A 12,989-nucleotide genomic window follows, 5' to 3' on the forward strand; every position below is an offset into this window, starting at 1 on the left:
TGGGGGTGGGGTGGGGGGGGGGGGGGGGAGTTTTGAACTCTGTGGTGCCTTATGAGGAACTACATTGATGTTTCTTCTGCTAATTTTTTTACTGCTGCTATACATCCTGGACTGGACTTCCCAAGGCTTAAGGTTCTCTCCATACTGAATCTTGATAGATGATTCTGTCATTTTGGGGAAAGTACATGGTTATATGACTTCACAGGAAAAAATACCCTCTCACGTGAGCTAAATTAGTTTATCTGAGTGGGTCCTTTTTAGCCTATAGGATGAATGATTGTTTCTTTACCTTTTCATGTTGATTAGTAGTGGGAAATATTTTGAATTTGTATTTCTTTCTTGAATGAGTTAACATTCTTTAGTGTCTCAAAACCTTTACAGCTTATAGAGTAGTAAATTCAAATATTCCTTGTGGATTTCTGTAGGATTTTAATAGATTGTTTAACTCTTGTGGCTGAGATACGGGAGTGAGGCGTGAGCTGCGGATTTTTTTTTAATCAGATTCTTCAATACTCAAAATTCTTGTTGAAGAGAATAGTAAATAAAAGTGTGCGCTCTCTAACAACATAAGATTTCAGATGAGATGGTCACACACTTTGACATGGTATCGGAGCAAGGAAAGGTCGTGGGTTCTAGTTTCATTTCTACCCATTATCAAAAATAATTTACACGTGCTTGGCCTATGGAAAGAATCAGGCTCACTCACGAAGGGGCGTGTGGGAGAGAATAATTATATAAATGAAAGTGCATTCTCTATAACGATTTAAGCTTTTAAATGAGATGGTCATATACTTCAACACTTATTATCTCAAAGTTGGATATATTGTAATGTCAATATTCCCCCTTTTTTTTTTGCTCTAAGTGTTCAAGAATTTTGCTGTTCTTACATTATAATTTTTATGCATTATTCTGATTTACACAATTTTATCAGGAAAGTCAAAGTGAATATGCAGTCAGATGTGGCTCCCGAAGGTTCAATGCCCAATCACAGTGTCAACGGTCCTCAAAGAGAATCCAAACTGGAACTGTTTGGCTTTGATTCTCTTGTAAATATTCTAGGTCTCAAGAGGTAAGAGGTAAACATTCCGTCGTCCTTTACATTTTATTCTTTCTTGCCTACAAATCTTTTATCTTCTATTAGATATATATGATAAATACATCTTCAACCTGTTCCAGTTTGAGGTGTGGTTGATTGATTGATTTAGCTTTACTTCCATTCTTCTCTCTCTCTCTCTCTCTTTCTCTTTCTCTCTCTCTCTCTCTCTCACACACACACTCACTTTTCCCCAAGAACTGCCTAAAAACTGTAGCACCGTGAACAACATTGGAGAATAATGGAGTTTTTCTGTTGGTTGGGTCTTGGCTTGGAGATAATTTTGAATTTTGTAAAACTTGATACATGCCCCTATAAACTTATCATTTTGTGTTTTCAAGACTATCATTTTCAAATTCAACTTTCCTTTTCAGTATTTGATATTTGATTAATATTATGCTTCTAATTAATCTTGCTATTTCAGCATGACAGGTGATCAAATTCAAGCGCCACCTAGTCCGAGAGATGGTGGGGATGTGTCTATTGCTCTTGAGCGGCCCAGGGTACTGTGATAGGTTCTTAATCATTCGTTCTATTTTCCTGAAGTTTTATGTTATAACCATTGACACTACATTTTGGTTTAATGGGAAGGGAAGAGAATGGGGAGGAAAACATATAAATCTATTTTCCATAGCTAAATTATCTAACCTACCTACAGTGATTTGGTACTGCCGGAAGAGGAGTAAAAGAGTGCTCCTTTTTGTCCATTTCTTGAGAGACTGGAAAAATTGACATGGATGGGTAGCATACTCCATTTTTAGTCTCTCTACCCTTTTGCTTCCTAACCAAAAGAAGGAACTAGCCCTTCTCTTTTCTTCTATTCTTCTCCTATATCTGATCCTCTCTGAACTCCGACGAAACATGTAATATTCTTTCAAGGGAGAGTCTCCCATGTAATTCTCCTTTCTTTCATGGTCTTTGTTGTCATATCCTATGGCTTCCTCTCTCTTTTTGGGGAGGGTGATGGGGAGTGGTTAAAGAAATATATGGTCTGCATCTTTGAATAAATGCTGAACAGTGGGCAAGAAGGTGGCTAAAGGGTTGAGTGAAGTTATAAGAAGACAAAAGTGTAGAAAAACTTACTTTAAAGTATATGCATTGTATGTTAACATATTGTTGATTAATTATTAGTGATAAATCATCATTGCATGCTCAAGCTCACTTTGAAGTTTAAACAAAGCATCACCATCTTACACCATTCCAAATTGTCAATGCCTTTTTGTTAAGGTTCCTATTGGTCAACAATTTGTTATAAATACTAGGTAATTATCTTTGAAGGCTGTATCTGATCTAGTTTTAGATTTAGAGGAGGCTGCTGGATCACCATTTTCCCTCTCCTGCTCTTCTTTGCAAGAGTGAATGGAAGAAAAAGTAGATCCATGGAACTTGTTGCCATATTCATGTATTCCTTGACACTTTAATATGGTGCTTATCATACTACTTTAGTAGAATACCGTTCTTAATAATAAAGCTGAGATCTTCAGATTTTAAAGTTTTATTGTCTCAAAAATAAAATGTTAGCAGACAGAATACATATCAGAATATTCAAAAAAAGTTGAAGAATAAGAGATCCTCACTAAAAAATTTGTAAGATCTATTGGTGTCCGTCGACAGATTTTCTGTACTCACTATCTCAGTTTTACTCATAATTTGTGCAAGATAAGATGAATCTGAATTGTGTAGTTGTGTTATTAATTATCCATAATGTGGTAAAGTGAGAGTGTATGTATTCTTAAGTGGCTGCCTGAAATACATAATCAATAGTTAAGTTGGCTGTTGGTTTCTCCCCTCTCCCCTTCATTCCCCCTTTAGTTTACAACTTCATTTAATGAGGTTTGTTCTCAGTTTTATTTGTGATCAGCATGGAAGAGTGTGAGGGATATTGTTGTATTCTTCTCTAGTTACTTGTTTGGTTTCTCCTACTTTTATTGTAATTTGGTTTACAATCAATTTTCACAATTATAGACCTTCGTTGGGCTTAAATGAAGAAGTGAAGATTCATATTGACAACAACGTGTTTGTGACTGAGGTTTAGTTGTAGTTGTAGTTGTGCATTCATCAGAACTTGTACTTTTGAGATTTGATATTCATCGATCACAACTTGCAGCTTGCATGTATAGCTGAATCATGTAATTCTGTAGTGATGGGTTGCTCAATGAAGCTTTGAATGCCTTTCTGATTGTCTCTTTCTGTGAATGCTGTTGTAGCCTATTGCTGTCAAGTCTGGGACATTGATGGGTGTCTTCGTGCCATGCTTGCAAAATATTATGGGAATCATCTACTATATCAGATTTTCTTGGTATGTTTCATCGTATCCATTCCTTTATGTGTTCTCTTCGGATTCTTTTTGTGGACAAGATTTATAATGCTGTAGCTATCAAAAGGTGATCAAGTTGTGTTTCCTTAAATCTGCATTTTAAGGACTATGGTCAACATTCTGGATGTGGATAATTTCCTTTCATTTCCAACACTTCGGCATTTGTTATTCCCGCGTTCTATAAATTCCCGGATTGATTGTTATGTTGAGTGAGTAAATTGTAAAGCAGATTACACTATGTTCCCTCTGCTAGTTATGATTTAGTGGTCTACTCACGTCACAAGTATGGGTTGATATTGATATTTTAACCTGCTTCTGTGAGGTACTCAAAGTGAGCCGATCTTCCTTCTATCTCTGGTATTCTCCTGTTACAGAACTTGTTAGGCGGCTGTTAGAATAGGAATAGGATTGTACATTATATTTTTCTATGCAATGTAGTGTCTATAAATAGGCTCAATGTATTAGTGTAGTTTATATATCTTAATCTATGTTGCTCAGACTCGGGTGTGGGTGTCTGAAACGGGCGCGGATCTGAGAGTCAGATTCGGCAAAATCTAAATTTTAAGATTAGGGGGTATGAATCCTAGTATGGATAAGAGTGCAGGGATTCGGCTAAAAATTCAACATTATAAAAATAGAGTAATAAAGATATTTTAAATTTGAGAATATTTTGTAGAATTCAATCTTTTATTCTCTTGTTCGTAAAGTGATATGTAAGAGACAAATTTTGAGTCAAATGTGACATTAGTTATCCTAGTCTTATCTCCTAACCAATTATAAAGCTAAACATTTATGTGTAGATGATACATATTGAGATTTGTTGTCCCAGTCATTGATGGATTTTTACGCTACAAACTAGTCCAACAAGTGCAGAATACTGATTATACAAACAGTAGGCCCATGAAAGGTAAAATGTCAGTAGAAGTGGTTAGGCCCAAATGTTGAAATAATTTTAGTTGCAACATGCAGACCCATATAAATCTCTAAAAAGCCCTATTTTCATATATTCTATTTCATCTCACACGCCACCGCCTCTACGAAATTCACCAAAACCTCAACCCTAGCTCACCTACCCCCTCTTTGCCAAAATGCAGTTGGCATTCGATCTTGTTAGAATAGGAATCTTCACCTGGTTGTCTTAGTATTTCCCAAGCAGACTTGACTGTGAATTTACCAAAAGGATTAAGCATCCACCAGGGTTTGTCCCATTCTGTTGACCCTTCTTCAACCATAAGATTATGCTGGATGTGATTACTAACCTCCTCTGGAAATAGCATAGTTAGTGTTAGAATATGAATAGGTTTATACAATCCTATTAGAATAGGAATAGGAATAGGAATAGAAATAGAAATAGGAATACTAAATAGTATCCTTCTTAGTAAAGGATTGTATTGTAATGTATAAATAGGGTCTCAATTAATAATGTAAACAACAACAATTCAATAATATTATTTTCCAATATTTCTCACATGGTTATCAGAGCCTCTACGATCTTGGTAAACAATCAAAGAGCTTCCGCTGCCGGCGGGGCGGCTATTATCCATATATGCCGCCCGTTCGGCCAACTATTATGTTAGCAAAAGTTGGGTCACCATGTATCTTTCTGGTGACTATTTTCTCATATCTGATTTGTGTAGCACCGTGCCATCATTCCGGTGACTACTTTCTTATATCTAATATGTGTAGCACCGTGCCATCATTTCGATGACTACTTTTCATAATTAATTTGTGTAGCACCGTGCCATCATTCCGGTGACTACTTTTTCATGATTAATTTGTGTAGCATCGTGCCATCATTCCACTTTCTTATATCTAATTTGTGTAGCACCGTGCCATCATTCAGGTGACTACTTTCTTATATCTAATTTGTGTAGCACCGTGCCATCATTCTGGTGACTACTTTTTCATATCTGGTTTGTGTAGCACAACACCGTGCCATCATTCTAGGGCCTACTTTCTCATATTTAATTAGTGTAGCACCGTGCCATCCTTGACTATCTTTTTTGCATATCTGATTTGCGTAGCACCGTGCATCTCTCCGGACTACTTTTCATATTTAATTTGTGTAGTACCGTGGATTTTTCCGAACTATTTTCTCATATCTGAGTTGCATAGCATCATGTGTCTTTTCAGTGACTCCTCAGATTTGATTTGCATAGTTCCATTCGTCTTTCCGGTGACTCCTCAAATCTGATTTGCGTAGGGTTGTGCCATCATTCCAACCCTACCCGTTTTTTTTCAAAGGGTCGTGCCATCATTTCGACCCTACCCATATTATTTCTCTTTTTCAATGGGGTCGTTCCATCAATTCAAATTATCCTATATAATTTTTATTTTCTAGTTGGGTCATGACTTCATTCCAACCCTACCAATATAATATTATTTGTTAGATTGTGACCGCTTTTAGCCATCAAATCTAATACTCCGGCATATGAGCATGTTCCGGCTAGTTTTTTGGTGACTTTCTTGTTTAATATCGACTCGTCTATTGATTCCAACATGATCCATATACTTTCTACTAGATTTTGAGCACTTACAACGACCACTGCATTGTGAAGAAGTCTATATGGAGCAACCACCTAATTTTGTTGCTCAGGGGGAGTTTTAGTAGCCTTGTATGTTGATTACGTAAGTCTCTATGGTCTGAAACAGTCTTTGCAAGCTTGGTTTGGGAAGTTCCAACACTGTAATTTTATCACTCTGTGTTTTATCGACATTATGCATCAAATTCAGTATTTCATGAGAATCCCAAGCACATTGAGATTGATTGTCAATTTTGTGAAGTCGGTTGATCAACTTGCAGATATCTCACCAAGCCCCTCATCGGTCCTTGTGTTAATTACATTTGTAACAAGCTAGGTACAAGCTAGGAATAGGTACATGAATTGTATGCACTAGCTTGAGGGGAGTGTTAGAATAGGATTAGGTTTATACAATCCTATTAGAATAGGAATAGGAATATAAATAGAAGGCTTAAGTCATCTGCGGCCCCTTAAAGTTGTCTGCATAATTCATTTAGACACTTCAACTAGGACTAGTACCTATTGAACACTTTTATTGTTCAGAATAAGTACCTATTTGACACTTTTCGCCGACATGGCAAGGAAGGTGTAATACCAATCCATTCAACGCGTCAGAACGTATTTTTGGTTTTATTTTTTAAATCTCTCTTCTTCCTTAGCCATAACTTCTTCCAAAACCAGTACCATCTCCGCCGTTGCCGCCGATGTTTCCACCACCACCTTCCACCCTTTTCTTTTCTTCTGCCTCCTCTTCCTCTCCCTCCTCCTCACCTCTATCATATTCAACTGGGGAAACACCATTACGATTTCCTTCTCCATTTTCTTTAAATTTGCTGGATATTGTGATCTTATTTACTGGAAAAAATAGAGACTCATACAATGACTACTGTGTTTCTTCTTCCATTTTTTTTCTTATTGAAAAATACATCTAACAAATCAGATTTAAAATAAAAAATGAATCACCTCTCCTTCCTCCTTTCTCCGTGTATTGCTTAGATGATTATGTAGTCAATGATTTTATTGATATCTAAAATTATAAATGGTTCATATTTTGTAGGTTCATGTATTGATTAATTTTTATGTATATGTAATTTGCTATTTTCAACTTAAAAAAAATAGATCTGAAAAAAATTTAGTGGATTAAGAGGATTTGAAGGTGACGACGGCTATGGTGGAGGACGGGGCTATGGTGACGACGACTATGGTTGATAGTAAATCTGTCTCTACTTCATAGAAATTCTCAATGCATCATTGGACATTGCAACAAGTTGCTTGATCTGTAGCTGGATGGATGGCAACTTCAATTTTTTCGTCAAAATGCCACATGTACGTCATTGATTTGTCAATTTTCCACGTTATCGCGAGTGTATTACACACATTTCATACTTCAGCTGATTGTCAAAAAAGTGTTCAAAAGGTTCAAATCCAAATTAGTAGAGGTGTTCAATAGGTACAAGTCCTAGTTGAGGTGTCTTAAGTGAATTATGCGGACAACTTTAAGGGGCCATTGATGACTTAAGCCTAAATAGAAATAGGAATACTAAATAGTATCCTACTTAGTAAAAGATTGTATTGTAGTGTCTATAAATAGGGTCTCAATGTAATAATGTAAACAACAACAATTCAATAATATTATTTTCCAATATTTCTCACAGATCCATCTTAGATCGTCAATGTTTTCGTCCGAGTCGTCGGAGATGAAGTTGGAGCGGCAAGTCACTCGCTCCCAAAATCTATCCACTCAGCCTTTTCCTAAATTTGTTCTTGACTCTGGTCAAAGTATCCTTATGGGATTGACTAAATCTAACACACACCCTGCACCTGCACCCATACCCGCACCCACCCCAGTGTCGCGTCGAGACAAGTTCAACAACAAAATTGAAGAGTCCGCACAACGTAGATCTTAATAATATTTTTCTGTGCTTTCTCACATGGTATTAGATCATTGGTAAGAAACATCTGGAAAATACAGTCACACAATCTTGTGCGTATTTCGGACGACTATACAACTGACGTTTGCATCATCTCATCTTTCTCTTTGATATTTACGAAAACCAATAGTGCCATCACACTCGGGAATGTCTAGTGAGAAGCCCACTCAGCTCTTCCAGCATCTAGCGATTCATGTGCCAGTACACGCGGGTAACAACACAGTGGTGCGTCTGTCTCACACGCCGACATGTGAGCTTTTGATTCTGGCCACTTCCTTGAAAGGTTTTTTTTTCTGTCGGGGTGGCGCAGCAATTCCGAGCTCACCCATACAATTTTCATAGAATTCCAATCACTTTCATTTTTTCTAGCAAGTTTTCCAACAAGATCCAACCTTGTTTCAGCTTCTGGCCATCTGTTTCTTGGCTAAAACTTGGTGTTTTCCTCTTTGGTCAGATTCTCTTGAAGTTTCGAGCCATGTCCTCGGGATTTGATAATCTTAATTCCAAAAATATGGGAATCAAAAGTTCAAGTCATATGTGATTACTTCCAAACCATTCATGGGAATTCAAACTATTTAGCTTGGTCTTTCTCGATTGTGGTGCAAGGGGCAGGTGTTCAAGTTCACTTAAAGAAAAAGGCTGGTGAGTTAGATGGAAAAACCAAAACACAATGAAAGAAGGTTGACGCTTAAGTATGTAGTATCTTGTGGCGATCTATTGATTTCAAATTGATGTTCTTGTTATGTCCATTGCAAACATGTTCAATTTGGGAAAAGGCTTGTGCTTCATCTACTAATGACGGATCTCAATTTTATGATGTGATATTTTAGATGACAAACCTAAATAAAAATGAATTAGATGTTTACTTACTTAGGACATGTATATACAGTTATGGAGGAATTTGAGAGGTTGATATAGTCACTACGAAAGTTGAAAAACTATAGGAGCAAAGACATACATTGTTTTGGACCTCCTACCGACCTTGATTCGGTGCATGGTCATATTTTGGCTAGTCCTACAATTGATAATTATTCTCTCGTTTACTTCGCCTCGCGCCTCTTAATCACACTGTGGTCTCATCAACAACCGCCAACTCCACTATTCTCGCATCTCAAATCACAGAAAACAAGCATCTCAATCCACAGAGGATTGACGAGGAGGTTGTTTGGAAGATCTCGATGTAAGTGTAGTTATTATAATGGGCTAGGACATACTCGTTGCGCATGCATTCTCTGCATGGTTGACCAGCCAAGAATGCTCATATTGCTCAGATTAACACCACAGGTAATCAAGGGTTCTCTTTATTTGAAGGGGGGATATAAGGATTTCCTTTCGTATCGAGCAAGTAAGCATATATCTCAACAAGTAGGCTCAATTGCTTAGCCTGATACTTCTTTGGCTTCTATTGCAAGTAATTCTTTTACTTGTGTTTCACAATTAGTACCCTTGGACCGTGGGTCATGAACTTAGAAACTTCTGATCATATTTCTAGTAATAAATCACTATTGTCAAATATTGTTTATTTACAGCCTCTTAATGCTGTTACTTTTAGCCAATCAGGGCCAAACAAAAGCAAAAGGAGTTGGACAATCTAATCCCCTTTCGTCTATCACTCTAACCTTTATTCTTTATGTCCCTGGTGGTCCTTTTAATCTTGCATCAATCAGTTATTTTGACTCGTGCCTAATTGTGTTATAATATTTCTTGGCGATTCTTTTGTTATGAAGTATCGCAGTATGGGACATTCGATTGGCGCAAAACATGAATCACAAGGCCTCTACTATCTTACCTCTTCTAATTCCTCCAGAACATCTCCAATTACAGATCCTCCCGTTTTAATTCACAGTCGTTTGGGACATCCGAGTTTATGCAATTGACAAAAAATTGTACCTAGATTGTCTAGTTTGTCCACATTAGATTGTGAGTCGGGTCAACTTAAGAAACATACCCACACTACATTTCCATGTAGTGTTGCCATTTGTCTCGAGTCTATCTTTTCATTGGTTCATTTTGATATTTGGGGATCTAGTAGAATCAATTCAACCTTAGAATTTTGTTATTTTGTTAGTTTCATTGATGAATACTCCAGATGTACTTGGATTTTCTCAATGAAAGATTAGAGTTGTTTTCTATATTCAAGAGTTTCTATGTTGAAATACAAAATAGAGAATTTTTTAGTTGGGAGCCATTCTTTTGCAGCTGTTTATATTCGTACTTTTTGAAGTGATAATGCCTTAGAATACTTATCCTCCCAGTTTCAATAGTTTATGACACCAAGGAATTATTAGTCAAATATCGTGCCACACATCTCTCAACAGAATGGGGTAGCAAAGAAAAAAATAGGCACCTCATTGATACTGCTGGCACTCTTCTCATTCAATCCCATGTTTCAGTGTGTTTATGGGGAGATGCAGTTCTCACATCTTGCTATTTAATTAATCGGATGCCATTATTTTCCATTCAGAATTAGATTCCTTATTCAATATTGTTTTCGCAGTCATCTTTATACTCTCTTCCCCTCTTGTCTTTGGGAGCACATGTTTTGTTCATAATTAGCCTTTGCAAAAGATAAATTAGCCTCTCGTGCTCTCAAATATGTATTATTGGCTATTCTCAGGTTCAAAAAGGATATTGTTGCTACTCACCTAATCTTCCTTGGTTCCTCATGTCAATTGATGTCACATTTTGAGTCTTGACTTTACATTTTTTGATCATCCAAATATCTTTGAGGTATTACCTATACCAATTTATGAGGAATGTATGGTTACTTCAATATCTCCAGCCATAGTACTACCACTTCTGACTTATCGTTGTCTGTGTACAAAATCAGGCCCGAATGATTTATGCCCTGCGTCAGACCCTGCACCTACTGCGAACCCTCCACCTATCACAAACTTGTCTTCTCCTAGTCAATGAATTGCACTTCGGAAAGGTGTACAATCCACTCGAATACTAACCCCATTACCCTTTTAAGTTATCATCACCCCATTATGCCTTTGTATTATTTTCATCCCAAGTCTACAAATGAAACACTTTCTCATCCATGATAACAACTATGATTGATAAGATATCTGTTTTACATGTGAGTTGTACTTGAGAGCTAGTTCCTCTTTCTTCGGGTATATCTACTCTACTGTTGGTTGTTGTTGGGTTTATGCGGCCTTGTTGCAAAGGGGTATAGTCAGATATTTGAGCTTGATTGCACTGCTAATTTCTCTCCCATAGCTGAAATAACATCTGTATGTTTTTTTCTATCCGTGACTGATGTCCACCATTGACCTCTTTGGTAGTTAGACATTAAGAATGAGACATTGAGGATGAAGTTTTCATGGAGCATCTAGCTGGTTTTGTTGCTTAGAGGGAGTCTAGTAGTCTTGTATGTCGATTGTGCTGGTCACTATGTGGTCTGAAACATCCTCCTCGAGTATGGTTTGGAAAGTTAAAACACAACAATTCGAGAGTTTGGCATGACTCATAGTGAAGTCGATCACTGTATTTTATTTGCATTTTGCTCCAAATTTGTGTATTTATTTGGTGGCTTATGTTAACGATATTGTTATCACTGGCAATGACAAGGATGGTATCCCTAATTTAAAGCAACATCTCTTTCAACATTTCAAGACTCAAGACCTTAGTAAAATGAAGTATTTTCTAAGTATTGAGGTTGCTTAGTCCAGATCAGATATTATTATTTCACCATGAAAGTATGTCTTAGACATTCTTGAGGAGACGAGATTGATGGGATGTTGACCCATTGACACTTCTATGGATACGAATGTTAAACTCATGCTAGGAGTAGGACAGAGGAGTCCTAAAAGATATAGGCGTCTGATTGGTAAGTTTAATAATCTCACAGTGACTTGACCTGGGATTTGTTTTCTCGTGAATGCTGTAAGTAAGTTTGTGAATTCTCCCAATGATAGTCATTGAGATGTAGTTGTCTGCATTCGGTGATATATAAAGTCAGCTCCAGGTAAAGGACTACTCTTTGAGGAGCTAGACCCATGAGAAGATCATTGATTGATTGGGCAAGATCACCTTCTGATAGATGTTTACATCTGGATATTGTGTTTTAGGAAGTAATTTGGTATCATGGAAGAGTAAGAAACAAAAAGTGGTTATTCAATCTATGTCAGAAGCAAAATATCGAGCAATGATTGTAGCAATGTGTGAGCTAGTTTAAATCAAATAGTTGCTCAGAGAATTGAAATTTGGAGAAGTTAGTCAAATGGAACTTCAGTGTGATAATCAAGCTACCTTTCATATTGCATCAATCTGGTGTTTCATGAGAGGACTAAACATATTGAGATTGGCTGTCACTTTATCAGAGAAAAGATACCCTTGAGATATTGTTACAAAGTTTGTGAAGTCAAGTGATCAATCTGCAGATATTTTCACCTAACTGGTCCTCGTATTAGAGCCTGTTTGGATTGGCTGATTTTTAACTTATTGACTTTTGGCTTATTTTTAGCATTTTAGCTTAAACCTAAGTGCTTATAAGCACTTTTGTTAACTTACCCAACACTCCAAAAGTACTTAAAAGTTATTTTAGCTTAAATGGACTTGGTACATATGACTTATATGTGTCAGCTTGAGGAGAGTGTTATAATAGGTATGGGATTGTACATAGTATTCGTACATGAAAATGATTGTAGTGTAGTGTCTATAAATTGAGCTCACTGTAATAATGTAGTTTATGTATCTTAATAATATTTTTCTGTGCTTTCTCCCTACAGCGTAATCAGAGAAAGGAGGAAGAAGTAGAAAAGGACACTGTAGGAAAAAGGAGTAATAGGAAAGATGCAATTATGTGGGGTTGGGGGAGTTGAACAAGTATCTATTTGTGTGTTAGTCACGTCATATCCTTTTATATTTGACATGTTGTGATGCTTTTTTTTCTTCTATGCTGTAGGATTGTTGGTATGGCTGGGATTGGTGAGTCATTGTTACTCGTCGCTTTCTGTGGATCTTGTACTTTCCTGACCACAATATCATTAAGTGCTATTGCCACCAATGGTGCCATGAAGGTGAGAAAAAGTTGCTCATCAGTCATTGAATGAAGACAAAGGAGATAGCTTCTTGCTTTCCTATATCAGACATGCATTTTCTTTTTTCCCGAGTAGCTT

The 12,989-nt window shown here is 36.9% G+C and overlaps 1 protein-coding gene across 4 annotated transcripts in view; it reads left to right on the top strand.

The window, feature by feature from the left end:
- The window catches only part of LOC102606011 (cation-chloride cotransporter 1-like), a 35,172-nt gene that overhangs the window by 2,226 nt on the left and 19,957 nt on the right, over nucleotides 1-12,989 (top strand). Inside the window, exons 2-5 of one of the 4 annotated variants that reach the window (XM_006359032.2) lie at nucleotides 932-1,069; nucleotides 1,518-1,596; nucleotides 3,301-3,392; nucleotides 12,776-12,890. In XM_006359032.2, coding sequence (XP_006359094.1) covers nucleotides 932-1,069; nucleotides 1,518-1,596; nucleotides 3,301-3,392; nucleotides 12,776-12,890 — 424 coding nt within the window. Of the gene's footprint in view, nucleotides 1-931; nucleotides 1,077-1,098; nucleotides 1,386-1,517; nucleotides 1,609-3,300; nucleotides 3,393-12,775; nucleotides 12,891-12,989 lie in introns of those variants that run through there. The other 3 variants (XM_015314260.1, XM_015314261.1, XM_015314262.1) reach the window with 3 other exon arrangements.

Source organism: Solanum tuberosum, unplaced genomic scaffold, assembly GCF_000226075.1.
Source record: "Solanum tuberosum cultivar DM 1-3 516 R44 unplaced genomic scaffold, SolTub_3.0 scf00287, whole genome shotgun sequence".
NCBI lineage: Eukaryota > Viridiplantae > Streptophyta > Magnoliopsida > Solanales > Solanaceae > Solanum > Solanum tuberosum.